Source organism: Candoia aspera, chromosome 4, assembly GCF_035149785.1.
Source record: "Candoia aspera isolate rCanAsp1 chromosome 4, rCanAsp1.hap2, whole genome shotgun sequence".
Lineage (NCBI taxonomy): Eukaryota > Metazoa > Chordata > Lepidosauria > Squamata > Boidae > Candoia > Candoia aspera.
Genome location: NC_086156.1, coordinates 88,841,984 through 88,869,141, shown reverse-complemented (window position 1 = coordinate 88,869,141; position 27,158 = coordinate 88,841,984). Strand labels below are relative to the sequence as shown.

At 44.6% G+C, this 27,158-nt stretch overlaps 1 protein-coding gene across 1 annotated transcript; it reads right to left on the bottom strand.

The window, feature by feature from the left end:
• Positions 1-964: 964 nt before the first annotated feature.
• LOC134496400 (vomeronasal type-2 receptor 26-like) lies at positions 965-21,712 on the bottom strand. The gene is made up of 6 exons (XM_063302132.1): positions 21,621-21,712; positions 17,702-17,993; positions 15,904-16,761; positions 6,073-6,300; positions 2,451-2,577; positions 965-1,866 (listed from the first exon to the last, which is right to left on the bottom strand). Exons 1-6 carry the CDS (start codon positions 21,710-21,712, stop codon positions 965-967), a joined length of 2,499 nt encoding a protein of 832 aa, XP_063158202.1.
• Positions 21,713-27,158: the final 5,446 nt, after the last annotated feature.

The window sequence follows — 27,158 nt, the reverse complement described above, 5'->3', positions numbered from 1 at the left end:
AAGTCATGGTCTCCTATTAGAGCCTCATTTTCAGAGGAAGGGCAATCATCCACATCCCAGCGTATGAGGAATAAGAATTGTTAAAGGAGGTTACAAGTGGAGAATTAGAAGGAGAGGGAGACTTACATGCAGTATCCTTAAGTTGTAATAAGTCCTTCATCTTTGCTTGCCTAGAAGCAATCATAGCCTGGTCTTTCCTCCCTGCTGAATCTCAGGGTTGGGTTTCCCTTTCATATTTCTTTACAGATTCTTTTTTGTTTCTGCTCTATACTTCCACATACATGATTGGCATTTGAAATGGTGTACAAATCCTGATACTCTAAAAAATCTTATTTCTAATCACTAAAAATTAAAATTAATGTAGATATTAATTCTAATTCCTAAAAGAATAACATAAGAATAGATGGGAGATAAGGAATTGAATCAAAGAAGAAAAATGCCAAGGCTACTTGAATAAAAATAAATAAAAGAAAATGAAATTTAAAAATCAGGAGATCATTAAAGAGCTGTCACTCTGTCAGAGTTCGGGATGAGCAGATATAATCGAGGGAGGCAGTCCCTCATATAACCTGGCCCCATGCCCTGATGGTCTTTAAAGAGAAATACATTTTTTTCCCAATAGATTTTATAGTTCAAACTGCACAAGTTCAATCTGACAATTTGGCTAGTGTGATTCACATCTACGACTAGGTTTCATCGCTAATATCAAGCTATTCCTAACTAAAATTGTCTTCAATAATCTATAACATGTCTTAAAAATCCAATCTTTGCTTTGCTTTGCTTTGCTTTGCTTTGCTTTGCTTTGCTTTGCTTTTCTTTACCTTTATTGAAATATTAAAATTACATGGCAGTATTTGTGGTTCTGCAAACAAATTCAGTATTTGTGATTTTATTTCCATCTTTGATATCACTCCAACCCACTCCTGGTTAGATGCACAATGCAACCACGGTGAAGGTGACATCTTCAACTTTTCCTGCTGATTAACTGCTCTCTTTTGTTCAGTTCAGGCCTCAACAGGATAATGTAGCATTTGGGAACAAAGATGCAACCCAACAATCCGGCACTGGAGGATAAGATAGAGAAGATCTCCACGGTGACCGTGTCTTTTCCTTTGGTGCTCATGTATGTTGGAAGAAAAGTCAGCCACACACTGCAAAACACCAACATGCTAAAAGTGATGAATTTGGCTTCATTAAAGGTGTCTGGCAACTTCCGAGCAAAGAAGGCTACGGTGAAGCTGGCCATGGCCAGTAAGCCCATGTAGCCCAAAACACAATAAAACATGATGGGTGATGACTCATTACATTGGAGGACAACTTCTTCACTCATGGAGTCCACGTCAGTATCTGGGAAGGGGGGAGACGTTGCGAGCCACAGAAGACAGATGCCTACTTGAAGAAGGGTACAAGAAAAAACAATGGAGCTGGCCAGTCTTCTCCCTGTCCACTTCTTCATCTCGGATCCTGGCTGGGTGGCTACGAAAGCTAGAACAACAATAAGGGTTTTTGCCAACACGCAAGAAACTGCCATGGTGAAGATGACCCCAAAAGTGGTTTGGCGGAGGAGACATGTTATTGTTACTGGTTGGCCAAGGAAGAGCAATGAGCAAAGGAAAGAGAGCAGAAGTGAGAAGAGAAGAATATAGGAAAGGTCCCGATTGTTTGCTTTCACAATGTGGGTGTTGTGATGCTTCCAAAATGTCGTTAAGATCAGAGCTGTGCTGGCAGACAACAAGAATGCCAAGCTGGCTATGCTGATACCTAATGGTTCTTCATAAGACAGGTAGTTTATGATCTTGGGGATGCATATGTTCCGTTCCTTGTTTGCATACTGATCTGGTGGGCATTTGAAACAATCATCCATATCTGCAAAATTTTGCAAGATTAATAAGAGAAGAGTAATAAGGTAAGATTTTTATTCCATTCTATTAGTAGTAATATACTTGTAAAAGTTGTAGTAGAACCTGTAATGAGATTTTGTTTTTCCCCAGAGATCAAGGGGAAAGGACCCTTAATTTTGCAACTGGTGCACCTTCATGGTTACCTTGAAAGGCAGCTCCACATACAGTGTCATGGATTAGTCCAATTGGATGGGCAATAAAAAGAATGAGTTACCATTGCTGGGCATTATGGTTCAAATAGTTATATAAATGGAACAGTAGCTGAAGGTTTTTTACTTTTTACTTCAGCTGGAGGCTAGAATCTAAGTGGGGAGTGCAACCTTGGGACCAATATTATTGGATTACCCAGATTAATAAATTCCCATGTGATCTTAATTAAGAGGTACTGCCCATTGCCTTTTTTCTGCACTCATGTAGGACACTGTATAGGGAAGTAGGATGTGGTTATTGATATTATGATAAAGATCAGAAATAGCTGTAAAAACCATGTTAAACTAGCAGCCTTCTTTCTCATTCTTCAATCTCTTTATATCTTCAGTAGTACCTCACCTGTTTTGTTAGAAATCCACCCATTTGGACAAGGAACACAATTGTAACAACAAAATGGTTCTCCCTCCTTTATTTCCTTCCGATGACCAGGCTGACATTTGGCATTGCACAAAGAAATAGGTTGTGTCTGTTGGCAATATAAGACAAAGAAGATTATCCTCAATGGTGTGGCCTTGTAATCATCAATGTTTATGCCAGAACATGGCATTCAGTGAAGTGTTGCAGTTTCTAAGTAGACTGACTTTACTGAAACTTTTACCAAGAGGCAGAAGTAAAAAAAAGTTCTTTTAATATTAAGTTGTTGTTGTTGTTGTTATCTATTACCAATGAATTAAGGTTGCAGCCCTACAACTTTTCAGACAAGATATCCAAGGCCATTGGATTGATTTTATTGAGACTGCTGCAGTTCCGGATAAAGCTGAACCTTGTGGCAGGGAGACAATCCTATGTCAGAAAGCTTTTACCCTTTGACCATCATTGACCAAGGAAAAAAAATAGAGCAGTTGATAAGGTGGCCTGATTCAATTGGCTGCACTTAGAGGTAAATCTCAAGAACTATAATCAGGACCACATTCTCTCTCTCTCCCTCTCACCTATAAATGTATCTATATACATGTGTACATGTGTCTATCATCATATACAGTAGCTCACGGCGCTGAGTTGGGATGCTTGTATGGAATGGGTGCTTCAGTGGCTTGGAACATTTTAGCATGTCGGAGATGGTTGGAGGTATTATGTTTTGTACTGGATGCTGAAGAAGTCTTGGTTTACCTACTGGAAGAAGCTGGATGTGCCTGTATGTGGCCGTTGCAGTTTGTGACCCTTGCCGGCCTTTCTGGCAGTTGAGACTGAGCTGCGTGTGGTGCCCAGTGCTTAATCCCTCAGCTGGGGATTTCTTTGGAGAACCACTTTTCTGGGATTGGAGTCAGCAGCAGTGGCTGGATTGTTGGGCTGCCTGGCACATTGATCAGCTGCTTCATGCTGGGAATGCTCTGTGCGTTTGGCAGCGTTTGGCAATGTGGTGATAGGATGGAGACTGATAGAGGAGGACCTCAATCAGCTTACAACTTCCATTTGCTCTGGAGGGAGGTGAAGATTCTGTAGGAGAGCAGATGGCTGCATGTCTACTTCATCATGGGCAGGTGGAAGTGGGGGATTTTTTGTGGTGGTGAAGGGCCAGGGCAAGATGGTTGCAGCTGCCTCGGGCCTGTGACTGCAACTTGTATCCCCACACACAGTTGGGTAGCTAAGTGGCCTCCTCCTTGGCTGGGAGCTGGAAGGGACCTTGTAACAGCCATTTAAGTATAGGCTGCTGTAAGGTGGAAATCATTGCAACTTAAGGGAACTTTGATTGTGAAGATTTTGATTAGGAACTGGACTGGTCATCAAGTAGGTAAAGGCTGTGAACTGTAGTGTGCAGTTCTGCTGACCTCTCCATGGGTGAGAGCTGGGGAAGAGGGGCTCTGGATCCCTGGGATTGTGGATATCTTGGTGCCTATCCAGTCTGGTGAGAGGGGACTGGCTGAAGGCATTGTGTGATGGCCTATGGGAGTGAGGGGTCAGTGCTGAGTGCACTGCAGAAGTGCCTCTGGTCTTAGGAGGACCTTGGTTGGCTGATTTTTGGTTGTGGAGACTCCTCCACAGGGAGGCTAGACCTTTAGATCCCTCCGCCCCAGGTGACTGATGGATCCAGATGAAGTTTCGGGTTGTTCCAGATGGTCTGCTGTAGAGTACTATTGAAGCCCTGGTGGCTGCCTGGAATGGGAGGGCAGTTGAGGCTCTGGATCGGATGGCACCTGAGAGACCTCTGTGCTCATATTCATTGGACACTATGCAGTTTTCAGAAGAGCTGAGGGAGAGCAGCTGGTGAAGAAGAGCAGCACCTATCCTTGGCTGCTGGTCACTGATGGCCTGGAGGGCACATGTGACTGCGTCCTGGCAGTGGTAGATTCTTCCTGAAAGAGTGGTGGTTCTGCTGTCTCTTAATGAGGCAGTGGTGCACCCCCTTCTCAAGAGGCCATCCCTTAACCCAACCAGTCTGGACAATTTTCATCCAGTTTCCAACCATCCCATTATAGGGACGATTGTGGAGAAGGTAGTCACACTACATCTTCAAACGATGTAACAGACTATCTGGACCCTTTTCAGTCAGAATTAAGGCCAGTGTATGTGATGTATATGGAATTGATCATGTTTTTGGATGACCTCTGGTGGGAGTGGGATGGGGGTAGTTCATCCCCTTAGCTCTTCTTGACCTCTCAGCAGCTTTCAATACTATCAAACATGGTATCATTCTGGATCAGCTCCAGGAGGTGGGACTGGGCGGCACAGTGCTGTTTTGGTTTTCCTGCTTCCTCTGGGGCTGGTTAATAGAAGGGGAAAGGACCAGTCCATGACTCCTACTCTGTGGGGTGCCTCAGGACTCAGTCCATTTTCCCCTCCTGTTTAACATCTTTCTGTGGCCACAGGGTGAGTTCCTCGAATGGTTTATGGTGAGGTGCCACCATTTTGCTGATCATACCCAGCTTTATATCTCTACCCCAGGATGCATGTCCCAGTGTCTGGAGGCTGTGGGGTTCTGGATGGGGCACCATAGGCTTTAGCTCAACCCAAACAAACTGAGTGGCTTTGTCTGTTTGGACCCTCTGGTGACAGGGATTTTCCATTGTTGGTCTTGGATGAGGTGGCACTGCCTGAGACAGACCCAGTGCACAATCAGGAGTCCCCATGGACTCATGGCTCCTGCTCAAAGGGCAGGTGGCATCCGTGTCTGGGAGGGCCTTTGCACACCTTAATGTTGTTCATCAGTTGTGTCCATTCCTTTATGGGGATACCCTTCTCACTGTAAATCATGCCCTTGTGACCACTGCAATGTGCTCTATTTGGGGCTGCCCTTGAACAGCATTTGGAAACTTAAACAGAGTCAGAATGCAGCAGTTATTAAATGGCACCTGGTATTCGACACATGTAACACCTCTACTCTGTGAGTTGCATTGGTTGCCAGTGTTCTCCCAGGTGCATTTCAAGGTTCAGGTTATCACTTGTAAAGCCCTTCATGGCTTAGGGCTGGATTACTTGAAGGGCCATCTCTCCCCAGTTGTTTCTACCCATCAAATCCTGTCAGACAGGATGGGCATGCTTTGGGTCCTTTTGGCTAAGAAATGCTTGTTGGCTGGGCCTAGAAAATGTATCTTTTCTGCTGTAGTCCTGCCTTATGCAACATTCCCCCTCCAGAGATCAGGATGGCTCCAATCCTGCTGGCTTTTCATAATTCCTTAAAGATCTGGCTCTATGCTCAGTCCTGGGGTCCCAAATATCTTCAGTGACCCATTTCTTGTTAACTTACAGTGTGTGATATTACTTGTCTCTTATGTATTTCAATTTTTGAATTATTGTAATTCTTTTTATTTTTCAAATTTTGTTCACCACCCAGAGTTATGTGATAGACAGCCAAACAAATCAATCAATCAATCAATCAATCTTCTTTAGAAGAATATATATCAGAACTATATGAGGAAGCATTTGTATTTCAAACTATATCACTGGAATTAATGATATCAATACAATCATGGTATCACATAGTTCAAGTGTTTCTAACAGATAGTAATAAGCTTCTGCCTACCTGGTTATATGCCCTATGCCATATGATCTCCTCTTCCTGAATGATGAGTTGTTTATGTGGAGGTGCCCATGGGTCTATCCTTCCAACTTTCACTCCAAAGAAAGATTGGTTGGGGAATGTGACCCAATTTATTATGTCAAACCCTGCAAGCAGATAGCCATCCTGGTCAAAGGAAACTCTATCTCCAGCACTGTTGTTAAATGATAGTGATTTCAGGTAATAAGAAAGCTGAATTGAAAACAAAGAGACAAACATGATTGAGGTTTGGTTGGCTCCAATTCTGGATTGAGGGATATTGCAAGGAAGGCTCACCTGACATTAAACGAGGACATTTCAGCATCACAACAGATTTATTTCTTAAATCTTCTTACACCTTTAATTTTCTGAAGCTATTTAAAAAAATGTTCAATTTTGCTTTGAAACAAAATCATTAAAATTTTGAAAAAAAAAATGAAATAGAGAGTTAAATCCTCTACTATTAAACTCATTATATAGTACAATTTTAATCTCCAGTTACCTTTATGTCTTCACTGAGAGCAGTTTTCTATGTATTTGTCTTTGTTTGTTCTTTGGACCTTAAAGTCAGTGTTGACTACTAGGAGAGTCCCAGTTTTTATCAAGTAATTTTAGTATTTTTCCTGAATTATTCAATTCTTTATCTCCTTTTTATTTTTATTTGATTTTAAAATATTTTTTTAGTAATTAGAATGAATATTTATTTTATTTTTTTAGTAATTAAAAATAAGATTTACCAGTGTCCTAGAGTGTTTTACAGAATTCCAAAGGCTAACAGAGGATGCAAAATGATAAATCAGGAAGAACAAAGAACTTGAAAAGAAAGATCAAAGGGAAACCCAAGCCTGAGATTCAGCAGAGAGGAAATCCCTAACAAGACAAGGCTGTGATGGCTTCTAGGCAGGCAAAGGTAAAGGACTTATTCCACCTTAAGGACATTGCATGTAAGTCTCCCTCTCCTTCTCCCTCTCCCCTTGAAACCTCTGTTAATAACACTTATCCCTCATTGGACTGGGAGGTGGATGATTGTCCTTCCTCTGAGGATGAGGCTGCAATAGGAGATAGAGGGGAGGATGCTGTCTATACTCATTTAAGTATAGAGTTGGATTTGGTTGCTCAAATTGTCTTTTAAAAGCTCAATCAGTCATTGCTATGTCTGATCAGCTTCTGGAGGACAATTAAAAAAAAAAGATGTATTAATGACTCTAATGGAAAACTATATTTCCAAATCAGTTATGGAACCAATTAGCAACTCATATGATTCAAAACTTACCTCTAACCCATGGACTGTACAGACTGTACCAATATTTCTAGATAAAGAAGCCACTGAGGGAAACTAATTTTGAAGGCAGTTTTACATTCTGCCAATATGTGTTTTTTATAACAGCTGTATCCATCCCTTGTTAAAGTCTGGGAGGAAAGCCAAGCCAGTGAGGGAGGATGGTTCAAGTTCTATAGGTCCTAGTTACAACTATCCACTATCTCTAAAAAGGAGAACTCCTTTAACATCAAGCTCAGAACAAGATAAACACCGGGAAAGAGATACCACCAAAGACCACCAATTAGATGAATGGCTCACTTATGTCAAAGCAACATATTGTCAGATCCCCCAACCAAAGGTTTCACAGAAACCCTTATCGGAGCATAAGGTGAGTGATGTTTGCCCCACCTTGCTGGTGATAGTAGAATTAAAAAACTTAAGAACCTGGCACAAAGCCATTTTGACAGCAACATTAGACTCAGGGTGCACAAAATGCTTAATACACCCTGCCCTCATTGACACAGTGAGCCTTAAAACCAAGAGACTTAAAAATCCTATTATTTCCACTGAGATGGATAGCTCAGTTGCCCACGGGGGTGCCGTGGAATTCCAGACTGAGACTTTGGCAATGAGGTTGGGGGGGGGGGGCATAAAGAGACCTTGCAATTTATTGTAGCCCCTATTGCCAACTATTCTATTATACTGGGACCCTTGTGGCTGAAGAGTAGAAAGCCACAGATCGATTGGGACTCAGGTGCCTTGTTGTTTAACAATGGAGTTGGCAACCTCTTTACTGTACTACAACCAGGGGGGGGGGGGCGAGGTAGCTGGCACACTCCTCAACCACACACCCCTGTCTGCACTTTTGGCACAACCCAACATTCTGCCTGAATATACAGATTTTCTTGATGTCTTTGATGAGAAGGAGTGGGACCAGTTAGCTCCTCACAGAAAAACTGACTGTGCCATCGAAATAGACCCAAAGGCTAAACTACCTAAGACTAAATTGTATCCCATGTCTGAGACTGAGAAACATGTTCCCAAAGAATTTATTGACAAAAACTTAGCACGGGGGTTCATTGAGCCTGCCAATTCACCTTTGGCTGCTCCGGTGCTTTTTCAGGTGAAAAAAGATGGCTCTCTGAGACTCTGCACAGACTACCATGGAATAAATGCCATCCCAATTAATAATCAATACCCCCTTCTCTTAATGAAGGACATGCTTTCACACCTATCGAAGGGAAAAGTGTTTACCAAATGTGACCTCAGGGAAGCCTACTTTAGAATTTGAATCTGGGAGGGGGATGAATGGAAAACAGCATTTAACTGCCCTCTTGGTTCCTATCAGTACAAGGTTCTCCCGTTTGGATTGGCAGGGGGCCCTGGAGTGTTCATGCAATATATCAATGAGGTCCTCCATGAGCATTTGTACGAAGGGGTCCTGGTTTACTTAGATGGCAATTTAATTTATTCTGACAACTTCAAAGACCACGTTCAGCTTGTCAGAAAAGTCTTGCACAAGTTGAGACATGCTAAACTGTATGTCAAGCTCTCAAAATGCGAGTTCCACAAGTCTCAACTTGACTATTTGGGCTATTGTATTTCCTCTAAGGGGGTGGAAATGGATCCTGCCAAAGTCCAAGACATTATGGGGTGGGAACCCCCTTGCACCAGGTGCCAACTTCAAAGATTTCTAGGTTTCATGAATTTTTTACAGAAATTTTATCCACCAATTTGCTCAAATTGCTTTTTGTGAGTGAGGCCCTCACTGACTTGTTGAAAACTAGAGGGAGAGGGGAAACCCACAAAGTTACCTCCCCTGGAGCCAAACGTGCTTGGGCGTCTGAATGTCAAGCAGCTTTTGACAATGTAAAACTGCTTTTTTATTAGGGAGCCCATTCTAGTCCACCCAGACCCAAGTCGCTCCTTTATTGTATACGCAGATGCTTCTGACTCAGCTGTTGGTGCAGTTTTGGTTCAAAAGGATGAAACAGGGTTCCCCCACCCCTGTGCTTACCTCTCACACAAATTTTCTGACTCTGAGCACAACTAGCCCATTTGGGAAAAGGAGGCTTTTGCTGTAAAAACTGCTTTTACACATTGGAGGCATTTACTAGAGGGTGCTCTAGGTTTGGACTGATCATAAAAACCTTCAGGCTTTGCAAACTCCCAGGAAATTAAATGGCAAACAGATTCGTTGGGTTCAATTTTTTAACCGTTTTAATTTTACCCTCAACTTTCTTCCAGGAAAGAGCAACTTTCTGGCTAATGCACTTTCTTGCCTCCCACAGCATCACACAGCACAAACTTAAGTTGTAGACAGTTTTCTCTCAAAAGCAGCTTGGAATGGCTTGTGTAACCCACAAACAAGCAGTAGCTGGGAAAGTGAAAGTGCAGGCTGACCTAAAAGAGGAACTGCTTCAGGCGCTGCCTTATGATCCCTGGCTACAATGTAACAAAGCCCAATTAACTGAAATTGACAACATCTGGTATTGTAATGGCAAAATTTATGTGCCTGAGTCTCTTCACCAGATGATTTTGCACTGCTCCCATGATATTAGGTCTGCAGGTCATTTTGCCTTCACAAAAACCCTCCACTTGGTGAGGCACCAATTCTGGTGGCCCTCCCTTCGTGCTGATGTTCAGTCCTATGTTACACCATGCCACATCTGTGCCCAAGCAAAGAGGAAGGGGGGGGGGACCACAAGGACTGTTACAACCCGTAGCCTCCCCTATGGTTCCATGGAAGGAAATAGCCATGGATTTTATTGTGGATTTACCTGAGAGTAAAAACAAGACTGTAATTTGGACTGTCATTGACTGATTTTCCAAGCAGGCTCATTTTATACCTTGTACTAAAATCCCAACTGCTCAGCAATTAGCCAAGCTCTTTCTCACACATATCTATAAAATCCATGGGTGTCACGCACTTGTAATTTCTGATAGAGGCATCCAATTTAATTCCAAATTTTTGGTGGGCTTTTTTGAAATTAATTGGTGTCCAGCAATCCCTCAGCTCATCAAGCCATCTGGCCACTGACAGAGCAACTGAACAAGCTCAGTCTACTCTAGAGCAATTCTTACACTGCTACATTAGCTTCCAACAAGACGACTGCATGGACCTCCTGCCTTTTGCTGAGGTTGCTTATACTAATGTGGTTCACCAAAGCACTGGATTTTTCCCTTTTCACATTGTTTATGGCCAGGACTTTGTTCCAATACCTGAACTTCAACTGCAACCCATGCCGGACTCCTCTGTAGCCGACTGGGCTGCACAGATTGCCACTAATTGGCCAGTCATCTGCCAGGCATTGGATCACGCTTATGAGAATCAGAAAAAAAAATTGCTGACCGTCACAGACACCTGCAGTGGAAATTTAGAGTGGGCGACCTGGTTTATCTCTCTTTTGTTGTTTATTCATTTAGTTGCTTCCGACTCTTTGTGACTTCATGGACCAGCCCACGCCAGAGCTTCCTGTTGGTCGTCAACACCCCCAGCTCCCCCAGGGACGAGTCCATCACCTCTAGAATATCATCCACCCACCTTGCCCTTGGGTGGCCCCTCTTCCTTTTGCCCTCCACTTTCCCTAGCATAAGCATCTTCTCCAGGGTGTCCTGTCTTCTCATTATGTGGCCAAAGTATTTCAGTTTTGCCTTTAATATCATTCCCTCAAGTGAGCAGTCTGGCTTGATTTCCTGGAGGATGGACTGGTTTGGTCTTCTTGCAGTCCAAGGCACTCTCAGAATTTTCCTCCAACACCACAGTTCAAAAGCATCTATCTTCCTTCTCTCAGCCTTCCTTATGGTCCAGTTCTCGCAGCCATATGTTACTACGGGGAACACCATTGCTTTAACTATGCGGACCTTTGTTGTCAGTGTGATGTCTCTGCTCTTAACTATTTTATCGAGATTTGTCATTGCTCTTCTCCCAAGGATTAAGTGTCTTCTGATTTCCTGACTGCAGTCAGCATCTGCAGTAATCTTCACACCTAGAAATACAAAGTCTTTCACTGCTTCTTCATTTTATCCCTCTATTTTCCAGTTATCAATCAAGCTGGTTGCCATAATCTTGGTATTTTTGAGGTTTAGCTACAAGCCATGTTTTGCACTTTCTTCTTTCACCTTCATCATAAGGCTCCTCAGGTCCTCTTCACTTTCAGCCATCAAAGTGGTATCATCTGCATATCTGAGATTGTTAATGTTTCTTCCAGCGATTTTAACTCCAGCCTTGGATTCCTCAAGCCCAGCATGTTGCATGTTGTGTTCTGCGTACAAGTTGAATAGGTAGGGTGAGAGTATACAGCCCTGCCATACTCCTTTCCCAATTTTAAACCAGTCCATTGATCCATGGTCTGTTCTTACTGTTGCTACTTGGTCGTTATACAGATACTTCAGGAGGCAGACAAGATGACTTGGTATCCACATACCACTAAGAACTTGCCACAATTTGTTATGGTCCACACAGTCAAAGGATTTAGAATAGTCAATAAAACAGAAATATATGTTTTTTTTCTGAAACTCCCTGGCTTTTTCCATTATCCAGCAGATATTGGCAATTTGGTTCCTAGTTCCTCTGCCTTTTCTAAACCCAGCTTGTACATCTGGCAATTCTCGCTCCATGAATTGCTGGTCTACCTTGCAGGATCTTGAGCATTACCTTACTGGCATGTGAAATGAGTGCCACTGTTTGATAGTTTGAACATTCTTTAGTGTTTCCCTTTTTTGGTATGGGGATATAAGTTGATTTTTTCCAATCTGATGGCCAATCTTATGTTTTCCAAATTTGCTGGCATATAGCATGCATTACCTTGACAGCATCATCTTGCAAGGTTTTGAACAGTTCCGCTGGGATACCATCATCTCCTGCTGCCTTGTTATTAGCAATTCTTCTTAAGGCCCACTCAACCTCACTCTTCAGGATGTCTGGCTCTAGCTCACTGACCAAACCATCAAAGCTATCCCCAATATTGTTATCCTTCCTATACATGTCTTCCATATATTCTTGCCACCTTTTCTTGATCTCTTCTTCTTCTGTTAGGTCCTTGCCATCTTTGTTTTTGATCATACCCATTTTGGCCTGGAATTTACCTCCAATGTTTCTAATTTTCTGGAAGAGGTCTCTTGTCCTTCCTATTCTATTGTCTTCTTCCACTTCCGTGCATTGCTTGTTTAAAAATAATTCCTTATCTCTTCTGGCTAACCTTTGGAATTTTGCATTTAATTGCGCATATCTCCCCCTATCACTGTTGTCTTTTGCTTTCCTTCTTTCTTGGGCTACTTCTAGTGTCTCAGCAGACAGCCATTTTGCCTTCTTGGTTTTCTCTTTCTTTGGGATGTATTTTGTTGCCGCCTCCTGAACAATGTTGCACATTCTGTCCATAGTTCTTCCGGAACCCTATCTACTAAGTCCAGTCCCTTAAATCTATTCTTCACCTCCACTGCATATTCCTTAGGAATATTAGTGAGCTCATATCTAGCCGATCTGTGGGTCTTCCCTAATCTCTTAGTCTGATCCTAAATTGTGCAAGAAGTTCATGATCTGAACTACAGTCAGCTCCAGGTCTTGTTTTTACCGACTGTATAGATGTCCGCCACCTTTGGCTGCAAAGATGTAGTCAATCTGATTTTGGTGTTGTCCATCTGGTGAAGTCCATGTATAAAGCCGTCTCTTAGGTTGTTGGAAGAGACTGTTTGTTATGCAGAGTGAGTTGTCTTGGCAAAATTCTATCAGCCTATGTCCTGCTTCGTTTTGTTCTCCCAGGCCATGCTTAGCTGTAATTCCAGGTGTCATTTGACTGCCCACCTTAGCATTCCAGTCTCCTGTGATGAAAATAACATCTCTTTTAGGCATGTTGTCCAGTAGGTGCTGCAGATCCTCATAGAACTGCTCTACTTCAGCTTCGTCAGCATCTGTGGTTGGGGCATATATTTGGATCACTTTGATGTTAGATGGCTTGCCCTGAATTCGAATTGAGATCATTGGATTGTATCCAAGCACTGCTTTAGCCACTTTACTATTAATTATGAAGGCTACTCCATTTCTTCTGTGGTCCTCTTGTCCACAGTAGTAGATCTGGTGGTCATTTGATGTGAAGTGGCCCATTCCAGTCCATTTCAGTTCGCTGACACCCAAAATGTCTATCTTTAATCTTGACATCTCACCAATAACCACATCCAATTTGCCCTGGCTCATAGATCTTACATTCCAGGTTCCAATGGTGTGTTGATCCTTAGAACATCGGATTCGCTGTTCACCACCAGCACTGTTGGCTGCTAGCCATCCTTTCGGCTTTGAGCTAGCTGCGTCATCACGTCTGGGGCTAGTTGAACTCATCCTCTGTTCCTCCCCAGTAGCATTTTGACCATCTTCCAACCTGGGGGTCTCATCTTCTGATGGTATAGCAACATATCTCTTGTTGTACTGATCCATTTAGTTTTCACGGCAAGAATACTGGGTTCGGTTGCCATTACTTTCCCCAGGGATTGCATTTAGTCTGACCTCTCTGTCATGACCTTCCCATCTTGGGTGGCCCTTCACGGTTTAGCTCATGGCATCATTGAGGTGCTCAAGCTCCAGCACCACAACAAGGTAATGATCCTTTGCTGAAGTTTATCTCTCTACTAAATTTTTACACTCCCAGCAGCCCTCAAAGTAACTTGCTCCCAAGTTTGTTGGACCTTTTCCCATACTAAAATAATTAATCCTGTTACTGATCAACTGCAATTACCCCCCACCCTAAAAAGACTTCACCCTGTTTTTCATTGCATCTTGCTTAAACCTTCACCGGACCATTCTAAGTGACACCAGCCTGTAGCAACCCCTCCACCCATCATGGTCAATGGCCACCAACATTTTGAAGTTAAAGTCATTCTGGACTCTCATTTTTTCCCCACAAATCTTTACAGTACTTAATTCAATGGAAGCATTTTCCAGATCCTGAGTGGGTTAATCCATGTCATGTTAATGCTCCTCTTCTAACCAAAAAGTTTCATGCTAAGTATCCTTCTAAGCCCTCTCCTGCCTAGCCTCATTATTTCATTTACTTAATAATTGTTTATTTTTTAAAAAAAATCTGTCTTGGGTGGGGGCGGTATGTCAGATCCCCCAATCAAAGCTTTCACAGAAACCCTTATCAGAGCATGTTCCATCATTTCCTTCTCCCAGGTTGCCAGATGGGAGGGGTCTGTGAAGTTGGCGTGTAAAGTGGTTTATTATGGCTATGGAGGACATCAAGGATGCAAGGTTGAGATATGGCAAGAATACCATCTGGATGGGAGGGGAAGTGACATCTTTCATGGGAAAGGGGACTAACTAAGGGGATGCAGTTTTAAGTTAGGTTTGAGCAGGAAATCTTTATTTGCAGCTTGCCTTCTGTACCGTTCATTACGCTTCATTAAAACAGTTAAAGGAATCCCAGCCTTCTGTCTGTGTTTGTGTGAATGCTCAAATGATCAGGTGCTGACACATATTTCATGTGCAGACAGAATCCAAAAATTCCACATAATACACCCCTTTACTTGAACAAAACACTACAGTTGAGAAATGCATATGTGGATATGATTGGGGTAAATTGTAAGTGTGACAAAGAAATATGATTTGATTTAGTTTTACCTATCTCTTTTACTTTATTTTTTTATTCTATGGTCTTACTACTGTTCTGTATTTTGTATTTTGTATTCTGATATGGCCTAATGGCTAATCAATAAGGTATTACTATAAGCAACTGCCTGGACTGGTTCCTGCAGTTTTCTTGGCAAGATTTCAAAAGTGGTTTGCCGTTGCCTCCTTCCTAGAGGTGAGAGTGACTAGCCCAAGGCTTTGTGTCCAAGACAGGAAAAGAACTCATAGTCTCCTGGTTTCTAGTTGGCGGCCTTAACCAGTAGACCAAAGTGGCTCATGAAATATAATTAGGAAATGATATTACTATTCAAAATTAACTCCATGGTTATAGATTTTTCTACTTCTGTCTTTACTCCTTGCTATATCTGCTTCCAACATCCAATAACATTTTCTATTAATCTGAGTGATCCTTCACCTATCACTGTATACTCAGGATTTTTCTCAGTATGTATGATGGTTGGATGATTCTACACTATAGGTAGACCTAGACATAGATCTATATATATTGTGCAAGAGACTTCCATTGTCATGTTTTCTGATTCAAACCATTTTCCCTGCCTATATTAATAAGTATAAGTATATCTAATCAGCAAATACCTATAAAAACTAATTTGGTTCAGGTTTTCCTAGAACATTTCCTAGAGTGTTTGAGAGTGTTTCCTTGTAAATATTCCTTAGGAAAGGCACCTCAAAATTCCTTCTCACAGGACTGTTTTTCTTCCTTGTTAACTGAAATATTAGTCATTTTATGGAACTGTGTACAGGGCAGCATATAAAGTTTTAACAGACCAGAATGAAATGTTTATCACCTGTAAAACCAACTGTCTCTGTCCACTAATTATAGTGGCCAGGGATTATAGAGATTGCATCTCTGCAACATCAAGAGGGCCACAAATGTTTACCAACTTTGCTATTTAATTATGGAGTTTATTACCTGCCAGAGCTGCTGACTGAGAAGCTTCCTTCTCTCTCTCTCGTCCACTGCCTTGTGCCTGGAGACTGATGAATATATGACATGTAAGGCATGAGCCACAGCATGAACAGCATTGTAGATGCCGTAGCTTTGGCCCGTGATCCTCATTGGAAAGACATGCTCAGGAAGGTTCTCCAGCTTTTCCATTCCCGTGCAGGCATCCCCACTATTATCATGGAACCGAGAACCCTGGAGTGGACAGTCAAATGCCTGAGCCCAGAAATCTCTGATGAAACCATCCCCTTCTGAATTCAAAGGGTTTCTGTTCTGGAGAAATTGCCGGAATCCCGGGACTTCATTGGAATGAACGGTAAAGGATAAAGCACCATGGAATTCTTGTATATACCAGTAATGTTTTCCAATAATGTTTTTTAGCTCCATCCCAGCAGTCAGAAGCCAAACATGACCTTTTGGGTTTTGTGATGATTTCTTGATCATTTGTTGAACTCCAGAAGATAGCAACCATCTCAAAAATAACATAGAACGCATGTCTCCACTGAAAACCAGAATGTTGGCTTTGTTGTTCATGACTTGATAGTAAAATTTTGCTGCACATTTTATGTAGTTTACATCATGGCATAAAATGAATGTATCTACCTTTGCAGTACAGATACCGTTTTTTGAATATTCTGGAATGATGACGTGCATGATGCTCTCTAACTGCATCCCATTGGCAACAAAAAATGCAATCCAATTCCACTTGAAATGCTGGAGTAGTTTCATAATCCCTCTGTACTGATAAAGTACATTTGGAACCATCTGGTAGTAGTAAAGCAGATGGTTCTTTTCTGCTGCCACCATTCCAGAGCCATACATGAGCTGAAAATACATTGAGATAAGAAATACCATGTTTTTCAACAGGTCCTGAGTGTCAATTACTTGAATAAGGAAGGGGACTTATTCAGTAGTGCAATTTTATAAGAGAATTTTTCTGATTGAATTATTTTACATTTATTACAATCCTTGAAGTTGAACAGTAAATGGCCACTTTACTGAAACAGTTTTTGCTTAAAAAGATTTTTATTGTTCCATTAAAAAAGTCTTTCTTGGTTTCCAGTTTAAACATTTTAGGGAACCATGTTTTAAGAGAAAACAATGAAGTTCACTCCTTTTTTCCAATAATGTAGCACTCAAAATAATCCTGAGCAAAATACAGTGCTCAAGTCTATAACATAGGTGTATCTTAAATATAAAACAAAGCAAAATAATACAAAGTATACATAGTATTAGAAATTGATGTAAATCTCTAGCAGCAAGTAATATATTAGCATTTTTTAAAGTGGAAGTTAAACCTAATTATTATAAATGTATTCTGAAATCAGTCTAATATATTGTAGTGGATCAGTTATTTAAATAGTTGTGAACTTTGATGATCACTAGTATAATGTAAAATAGTTGTCCTATAACTGATATTGAAAAGATGGGAAAATTTTGTAACCAAGAGCTACTTTATGAACTTTCCTTAAAAGCTGAGGACTAGAGCCTTGATGGGGGCCATAACATATATAAAGGCAGAGCATGTCTGTTTCCTCTTACAGAGATTTTATTCACAGCCTCTGTTGATGACTTGGATGCTCCAGCAGTACTGCCATTCACTAATTTTTATCTGAGCCTCCTCTTCCTCCTCCTCCTCCTCCTCCTCCTCCTCCTCCTCCTCCTCCTCCTCCTCCATACTGTCAATAGCACCTGCAATGAGTATGTCTGAGTATGAAAACTCCCATGAACTTTCTAACTTTTTCTCTACATATGCACATCCTACCTGTGGAATCTTGTAGATGCCCAAAACGTTGGGTTTCCAATGGGAACGTTCACTGGTCAGATCCTCAGTAACTGCCATGAGAGCCTCCTGGATGCCACACTTGTAGTTGGGCACAAGGTTGTTGTTGGATGAGAGAAACTGTAGTGCAGCATGATAGGTCCACGTGGAACTTAAATAGCTGTCATAAATATTGAATCCCAGTGTAATATTGGGCAATATCCTGGGGTTTTCATTGATTTCCTTGACAGCAAAGGCCAAAGCTAAGATGTGCTGATAATTCTCCGTCACTACACTGCAAAAAGGTTTTATTTTTATATTGTCAGCATTTCAGAGGTTTTCTGCTCACTATTGTACTGTCAGCTTGATAATATTTTTCATTACAATTGTATTTGCTGTTGTTTAAAATATTCTGAAATGTTGATTAAGAAGGCAATTGTTCTTTTAATGTGTAGTCCACTTGAGAACATTTTTTTCCTAATATGAGACCAGCTTTTTTTCTAGTTAAGAGCAGCGTGACTAGCCTAACTTACTGTACATGCAGAAACAGACATTTTTATTGATCATGGTACAAATCATGTGGGAAAAGTTGGAAACATATGTAATCTTCAGAATGTAAATGGGAATTTGATGGACTGCCTTAGTCAGTTTGTTTACACTAAACACTTATTTCAGGGAGGTTTGAGTGGAACAGCTCACTTTCTAGTGAGGTTAGGTAGGTGACTTAGCCCATTGCTACAAGCAACTATGAGTAAAAGGTATGATGGAGGAAAAACTATTTCAGAAGATACAGTAGCTATAATTTGGTCAAGATTTGAAATGAAAATAATTTAAGCAGGCAATGTCACACAATATTGTGAGAACATATTTGAAAATGGCAGCCTACATACTTTGTGGCATTGCATCTTTGTGGTAATGATGTGAATAGCACTTTCAGAGCTAAAATGCTATTGAAATCTGGGTATCCACCAGTTTTTTCTCTTATTCCAGATCTGAATGACACACACACTTCTCTGCAGTATAATATGATAAAATCTACTTCTAATTATCTTTGTCCAACTGTCCAGCATTTAAAACAAGTTTACATAAGTTAACAATTCAATTTCAAAGTCCAGCTTGCAATAATAGTAATAATATTAACAACAGCAACAAAATAAATAACCCAAACCTGATGTACAGAGAGAGCCAGTTTGGTGTAGTGGTTAAGGAACCTGGTTAGGAACCAGGAGACCATGAGTTCTGTTCCACCTTAGGCACCAACCAGCTGGGTGAACTTGGGCACATCACTGCCTCTCAGCCTTAGTAAGAAGACAATGGCAAGCCACTTCTTTTCAAGAAAACTACAGGACTTGTCCAAGCAATCACCAGGACTGACTCAAAGGCACACACAGAGAGACATAAAAAAGATGCATGAAGATTGATTTTTGGGGGTAAAAAAATGCTTGTTGGAAGAAGAGTTTTAAGTTTTTTAAAGTTGCCTTTTGAGAAAACATGGTCATGGCTTGAATGAAGAAACTGTCACACAGAACATAACTATCCCAGGTAGCTTGCCTTTTCCTGATGGGAGGGAATGGAATTGCTGTAAGCAGTGCTAGGTATGTTTCCTACATGTTTGGTCCTATCAAGTATGAGGTATAAGTTGAGAAAGGGGAAAAAAGGAAGGAATACCAACATCTCAGATAAATCAGGTTCAGGAGGAAGTTGGTGGAAGACAATTTGCTTGTTTTCACAGAGGCTCAAGAAAGTGATACCCCCATAGATGAAGTCCCCTGACTGTGAATATCTGTGAACTCTGGGTGGGGAATGCCATGCCTTACATTTAGCAACCTGTGTTTGGCTCACTGTGTGAGGAAAGAGTAGCAGCAGGAGTATTAATATCAGCATCCTGAATTCAAATCTGCCCTGTGAAGGTAGATTCCTTTTTTCTCCCATTTCCTGAATTATCATGAGAGTCTCTTAACAGCAGTTTTGTTATTTCTCCAGAGAGGATTTTACATGTAGAATTATTTTGGTCACTTTGGAATTAAAACCTTGTATTCCCTGTGGCATGACTCAATAGCAGGTATCAGTAATAACAGCACAGAAACCATATATCCATTTTAATTTAAATATAATATTTCTGGAGTTCTTCTCCCCTGTGCTCTGTTCCTTAAATCCCCATTTCCCTTACCTTCTTTATTTGACATTGGTATTTAATTAGTGCTTAGAAAAGGAAGGATAAAGTTTGGGGTAAAAAGGAACAGGGGATTTAATGCAGAATTCAGTCATGGTGGATAATTCAGGGATGCCCAAGGACTCCAGTGTCCAATGTCCCCAGTGTCTTTTTAAGACATTTACAATCCTTCATTCCTCCTTCCCTCCTTCCCATAGTGAAACAAAACTGTCCTGACTTCCAGCACAGTTAATGAGACCTGTCCAGCTTACCAAGGAATGGTCTAATGGAGAGAAGACCTGGCTTGCTCTGATAATGACTAATAATTGTTTAGATTTCTTTTGTATTGGAATATGTTGAGGGCAAATTATAGATATCAGATGTAAAGGCAATTGTTGTTGTTGATTCATTTAGTTGCTTCTGACTCTTCGTGACTTCATGGACCAGCCTACGCCAGAGCTTCCTGTTGGTCGTCAACACCCCCAGCTCCCCCAGGAACGAATCCATCACCTCTAGAATATCATCTATCCATCTTGCCCTTGGTCAGCCCCTCTTCCTTTTGCCTTCCACTATCCCTAGCATCAGCATCTTCTCCAGCGTGTCCTGTCTTCTCATTATGTGGCCAAAGTATTTCAGTTTTGCCTTTAATATAATTCCCTCAAGAGAGCAGTCTGACTTTATTTCCTGGAGTATGGACTGGTTTGATCTTCTTGCAGTCCAAGGCACTCTCAGAATTTTCCTCCAACATCACAGTTCAAAAGCATCTATCTTCCTTCTCTCAGCCTTCCTTATCGGCCAGCTCTCGCAGCCATATGTTACTGCAGGGAACACCATTGCTTTAACTATGTGGACCTTTGTTGTCAGTGTGATGTCTCTGCTCTTAACTATTTTATCAAGATTGGTCATTGCTCTTCTCCCAAGGATTAAGCGTCTTCTGATTTCCTGACTGCAGTCAGCATCTGCAGTAATCTTCGCACCTAGAAATACAAAGTCTTTCACTGCTTCTACATTTTCTCCCTCTATTTGCCAGTTATCAATCAAGCTGGTCGCCATAATCTTGGCTTTTTTGAGGTTAGCTGCAAGCCAGCTTTTGCATTTTCTTCTTTCACCTTCATCATAAGGCTCCTCAGTTCCTCAGTTCACTTTCAGCCATCAAAGTGGTATCATCGGCATATCTGAGATGGCTAATGTTTCTTCCAGTGATTTTAACTCCAGCCTCAGATTCCTCAAGCCCAGCATGTCGCATGATGTGTTCTGCATACAAGTTGAATAGGTAGGGTGAGAATATACAGCCCTGCCATGCTCCTTTCCCAATCTTAAACCAGTCCATTGTTCCGTGGTCTGTTCTTACTGTTGCTACTTGGTTGTTATACTGATTCTTCAGGAGGCAGACAAGATGACTTGGTATCCACATACCACTAAGAACTTACCACAATTTGTTATGGTCCACACAGTCAAAGGCTTTAGAATAGTCAATAAAACAGAAATAGATGTTTTCTCTGAAGCTCCCTGGCTTTTTCCATTATCCAGCGGATATTGGCAATTTGGTCCCTAGTTCCTCTGCCTTTTCTAAACCCAGCTTGTACATCTGGCAATTCTCGCTCCATGAATTGCTGAAGTCTACCTTGCAGGATCTTGAGCATTACCTTACTGGCATGTGAAATGAGTCCCACTGTTTGATAGTTTGAACAAAGGCAATTACATATGGCAAAAACAAGAGCCCATGTTCTGATAGCTAGTAGATGCTCAGTAACATTGGTGCTCAGTAACCCCTCCAGCCTGAGCCCATTTCCACTGCCTAAGGCCATCAGCACATTGATCACTGCCATTGCCTTCACTTTTACTGCCACACCACTGGCCATGCTCCACAGAACAGCAAGCCATCCTCTTTCACAGCACTGTCATCTAGGATGCCTCAACCTCAGATACAGATTTGTAGCAAGGAAAAGGCCTTTTGTCTACTGGAGGCCAGTCTCTTCATCATGATTACAACCTTGCAACTAACTGAGATCTACCACATGATTTTGGGTTGTGTTTTCTTACCTTTATCATCTTTCTGTCTCAAATACCCTTCTAGCCATGTAATCAATGTGACACTTCATGAAGATCTTAATCTGCAACAACAGTAAGGCAAGACACATGCCTCCAGCAGACCTGCTACCAACCCACACCCTCTGCCAACAGCTGCCCAGAGTCATTCTGGAGTTGGATGGCATCTAAAATAATTGAATTGAACTAATTAACCTGGACCACTGTGAAAGAAGTGACTATGAATTCCTTGAAGAATGCTAGTGTCCCAGTCTATAAACCTTTCCGTGAAAAGTCAATACTAATACTTGACATGAACAGAACTGTGTTGTGGGAATACCTTTCCAATCCAAATTAATTTAAATCTCCAGGGACAGGTTATGGTTTGGATATGCCTTTATGTATTCTTTTTGAGAAATCTTGGGGAATGGGTGAAAGACAAGATAACTGAAACAGGGCAAATGTTGCTCCTTTGAAGAGAGATCAAAGAAATAGAAACATTTAGCCTTGATAAGCAAACATTGTCATGAGTGCCATTGAGCTGAAGACATCAGCGCAATGGCACACATGACAATAACAAGGAAACAGGGGAAGGGGCTCAAGATAAGCAGCCATCAACTCACAAAGACGAAAGAAGAAGATACAATGGCTAAGCGGATCGCGAGGCACACCCAAGCTGTTAGCGCTAGCGCAACGGAGATCGCCCAGCTGACAGCAATCACCGGATGAATAGGGAAACCGATGATGGGCGATCCCGGAGCGCCAGCGGGGCCTCGCAACCCCTCACCTACCGGCAAGACAGCATGTTGGACAAAGGGGGGGTGACGTAACCTCGAGTGAGGGGGCGCTGACCGGCATGGGGTATTTAAACCCCACACCGGCGCACTCCTGTCACTCTCAGCTTTTTTCTACAACTGTAACTACGCTATGAATAAGCCAGAGCCTGCTTCAACTGAACCAGTGTCTGTGTGTTACTCGGCGGTAGGCAGTGCATGACATAAAGCTGAGAGTCACAAACTCAGCCTCGCCGAGCCCCACCGGACGACAACGAGCCACGGGAGGAGTAGACGGCGAGAAGACCAGGAACGATGAGGCCGGCGCGACTCAGACAAGGGAGGCGAGCCGCACGGCAAGAATCAGAGGAGGACCAATCGAGGCCAGAGGCACCGCGGACTCCCGGAGCCATGGACGCCCACCCGGCCCAACCCGAGCCTCAGCTCCAACCCCAAGGGGAGATGGCGACAGAGGCAACCCGGCCACGGGAGGGAGCAACATACCTCCCGAGACCAGCGGAGAACCCCACGCCCCACATCGCACCCCAGCCACGGGCGTGGAGCGGCAGCCCAACGGCGGTAAGCACGGGGGAGGACGAAGAAGCAACCCAGCCGATGGCGGAGGAAGCGGGCCAACGGACGGGAGTGCCTGAACCCCACCAGCAACCCACCCCCACCGACACACCGATGGAACCGGCCCCAGAGGCGGCGCGGATCGCGGACGGGGACGCACAAGCTAGACTCGCAGCCATGGAGACCCAACTGAAGGAACTCCGGACCATGCTTCAATCGTTGATGTCCCACGCGCCGCCCAACGACGTCCCCGCACAGGTCCACACCCCGAGCTAGGCGCCGAACTCCCACGGGCCAGACGATGGTCAACAAACGGCCCAGGCGGACGACGCCACAGGTCGGGAAGTGAGAGGAGGGGGCTCACAAAACGCCCGGGCCCCAAAGGACATCCCCATCTTTTTTGATGGGAACCCCGTGAAACTGTCGTTCTTCATTACGAATGCCAGGGAGTTCATGGGGAGGCACGGACGCTCCTATGACTCCGAAGCGGACAAGATCGCAGCCGTGGCGATCAAACTACAAGACCGGGCGGCGGACTGGTACGTCCAACTGTACAAGTCCAGCTCCCCCGCCCTCGCCAACTTCCACGCCTTCAACAACGAGATGAAGAGCTACTTTGAGGACCCACTAGCCAAAGTGAGGGCGAAAAGCGCACTCCAAAGACTTAAACAGGGCGCACGCACTGTCCCGGACTACGCCCTCGAGTTCAAAGCCCTCGCAGGGAAGGTCAACGACTGGTCCGAGACCACCCTGCTGGAAATGTTCAAAAGGGGGCTCAACCGCGATGTACTCCAATGGGCCCTCTACCGCGACGACCCAGAGACGATCCCAGGTGGATCCACCTCGCGGGGAAAGCAGAACACGTGCACCGCACCTTCCTCATGGCAACGACGGAAGACACGACCAACACCTGCCCAAAGGTACCCGCGCCACACATGGGGACGGCCGGTCCCACATACCCAAGGAAGAAATTTAATCGTGGGCCCTGCGGGAGGTGTGGAAAACTGGGGCACAAGACGGCAGATTGCTTCGCCAACCGACCGCCGGCTAGTGTGCCCAAACCCGCCCCGAAAACTAGCCTCAAACCACCTAACCCGCCGCCGCCCCCTCACCGCCGAATGACCGGAGCCACAGCGACACCAGACGAAGGCTGGGACGCCTACTGGGGGGGAGAGGACGCCGTAGACCCAGACCAGCCAGCGGGAAACACTCCCCGCCTGCCCTGAAATGCGTTGCGAGGCAGGCGGTGGGACAGCAGCGCGGACCACTTCGACAGAACGGCGAAAGCTCCATTATAATGGCGGCAATCAAACTCTCTGCCGGCAACGGAGTCACCACGACTGCGGCACTAGTGGACTCGGGGTGCTCGAAAAACCTGATCCACCCCGACTTAGTCACCAAACGCGACCTCCGCTGCTCCCCCCTCCCCACGCCGCTGGCATTCCACCAGCTGGACGGCTCAACAGCGGGAGGGAAACCAGCCACGATGCAGACCGAGCCGGTCACCCTGCAAATGGGCACTCACACCGAACGCACATCGTTCGTAGTCACCCACATCGGACGACACATTGCAGTCTTGGGAATGCCATGGCTCGCGACAAACAACCCACGCATTGACTGGGAGACCCGCACCTTCCTATTCGGCGACGGCGAGTACCGGGAGCCAGTTCTGGCGGGCAGAACCAACCCCACTGTGGGACGAGCAGAGGCGGCTACACAGGACAACGCAGCTATCACAGCAGACCTACTGGAACAATACGCTGACTTCTCCGAGGTCTTCGGAGAGGCGGAAGCTGATCAACTACCCCCCCACCGCAAGACGGACTGTCGGATTGACCTGCTGCCCGACGTCCCCTTACCTAGACCGAAGATCTACTCGATGACCCCGAAGGAGATGGCACCCCTCCGGGAGTTCATCGATAAAAACCTAGAGAGGGGATTTATAGAGCCAGCATGCTCACCGGTCGGAGCCCCCATCTTATTCCGGGAGAAGAAAGATGGCACCCTACGGCTCTGCACTGACTACCGGGGCCTAAACGCGGCTTCCCTGTCCAACAAATACCCCTTACCCCTGGTAAAAGATATGCTTGCCCACCTGTCCACGGGCAAGGTCTTTTCCAAGCTGGACCTTCGCGAGGCGTACTACCGCATCCGAATCAGGGAGGGGGATGAATGGAAAACTGCGTTCAACTGCCCCCTAGGCGCCTTCCAGTACAAAGTGCTGCCGTTCGGACTCGCGGGGGCCCCGGGGGTGTTTATGCAGCTCATCAATGAGGTCCTGCATGAACACCTGTTCAAAGGGGTCCTCGTCTACATAGACGACGTCCTTATCTACACCAAAACGCACGAGGAACATGTGACCCTAGTCAGACAAGTCCTCGATAAACTCAGAAGGGCGCAGCTCTATGCCAAACCCGCAAAGTGCGAATTCCATAAAGCGCGCCTAGACTACCTGGGGTACCAAATCTCTGGAGACGGCATAGAAATGGACCCTGCAAAAGTCGAGGCGGTGGTGAACTGGGAACGCCCCAGCAACAGACGCCAACTCCAGAGCTTCCTCGGCTTCGCGAATTTTTACAGGTCATTCGCCCGGGGGTTCGCGGAGATAGCCCTCCCCCTAACGGACCTCCTCAAAACCAAAGGGGTGGGGGACACCCGACGCGCCAAGAACCCGGGCACAGTATTGAATTGGACTCCCGCGTGCCAGACCGCATTCAATAAGTTGAAAGCGCTGTTCACCACAGAGCCAATCCTCGCGCACCCGGACCCAGAACGGCCATTCGTGGTCCAAGCCGACACCTCAGACTTCTCCCTGGGGGCCATCCTACTTCAAAAGGACCCCACAGGACTCCTGAAACCATGCGCCTACCTGTCGAGGAAATTCTCCGAGACAGAAAGGCGATGGCACGTCTGGGAGAAGGAAGCCTTCGCGGTAAAATCGGCGCTGGAAACATGGAGACACCTACTCGAAGGAGCCGCCCAACCATTCGAGGTCTGGACCGACCACCGGAACCTCGAGGCCCTCCGAACGCCCAGACGCCTCAGCCCAAAACAGGTCCAATGGGCGCAATTCTTCAGCCGCTTCAACTTCCAGCTGAAGTTCATGCCGGGTAAAAAGAACTTCCTGGCTGACGCCTTTTCGCGACTGCCCCAAGACGAAGAGCCCGCCCCAGACACGATTGGGACGGTCCTATCCGCTTCCCAACTGGGGATGGCTGTGACCACCCGGAGCAGCGCTCGGAGGCAGCACGAGTCTACAGCACAACCGACGGCGGGACAACCAGTGACCAGACGACGCCAACCGCAACTACCAGGGGGGATACGCACGGACCTCGCCGCCGCCCTCAAAACCGACCCCTGGTTCCTGGCAAACCCCGACAAGGTAACGATGGCACAGGACCTGGCATGGGGGGAAGGCAGAATCTATGTCCCGGACTCGCAACGCCAAGTGATCTTGCATAGATCCCACGACACCAAGCAAGCGGGACACTTTGGGTTCCTTAAGACCCTGCACCTAACAAGGCGTCAATTCTGGTGGCCCGCGCTAAGACGGGATGTGAAAGCCTACGTAGCGTCCTGCCCAACGTGCGCCAGAGCCAAACGGGCACCAGGCAAGCCCCCGGGTCTTTTACAACAGGTGGCAGAACCCTCCTGCCCATGGGAGGAAATCTCCATGGATTTTATAGTGGACCTCCCACCCAGCCAGAAGAAAACGGCCATTTGGGTGGTGAAAGACTATTTTTCGAAACAGGCCCACTTCATCCCCTGCACATCGGTCCCATCCGCACAACAACTAGCCAAACTCTTCCTCATCCACGTGTACAAGTTACACGGATGTCCTGCACGTGTGGTGACCGACAGGGACACACAATTCACTTCTAAATTCTGGCGGGCCTTCCTAAAGCTGACGGGGACCCAACAGGCCCTATCCACT

What these genes read in the sequence shown, in the direction of transcription:
- LOC134496400 (XM_063302132.1), bottom strand. Translation starts at nt 21,712, where the DNA reads ATGGCCAGTGGTGTGGCAGTAAAAGTGAAGGCAATGGCAGTGATCAAT. An exon ending in AATGGGCTCAGGCTGGAGGG is followed by an intron (nt 17,994 to 21,620) that starts GTTACTGAGCAC and finishes ACCTTTTTGCAG; the next exon opens with TGTAGTGACGGAGAATTATC. An exon ending in GTGGATTTCTAACAAAACAG is followed by an intron (nt 1,867 to 2,450) that starts GTGAGGTACTAC and finishes AAAATTTTGCAG; the next exon opens with ATATGGATGATTGTTTCAAA.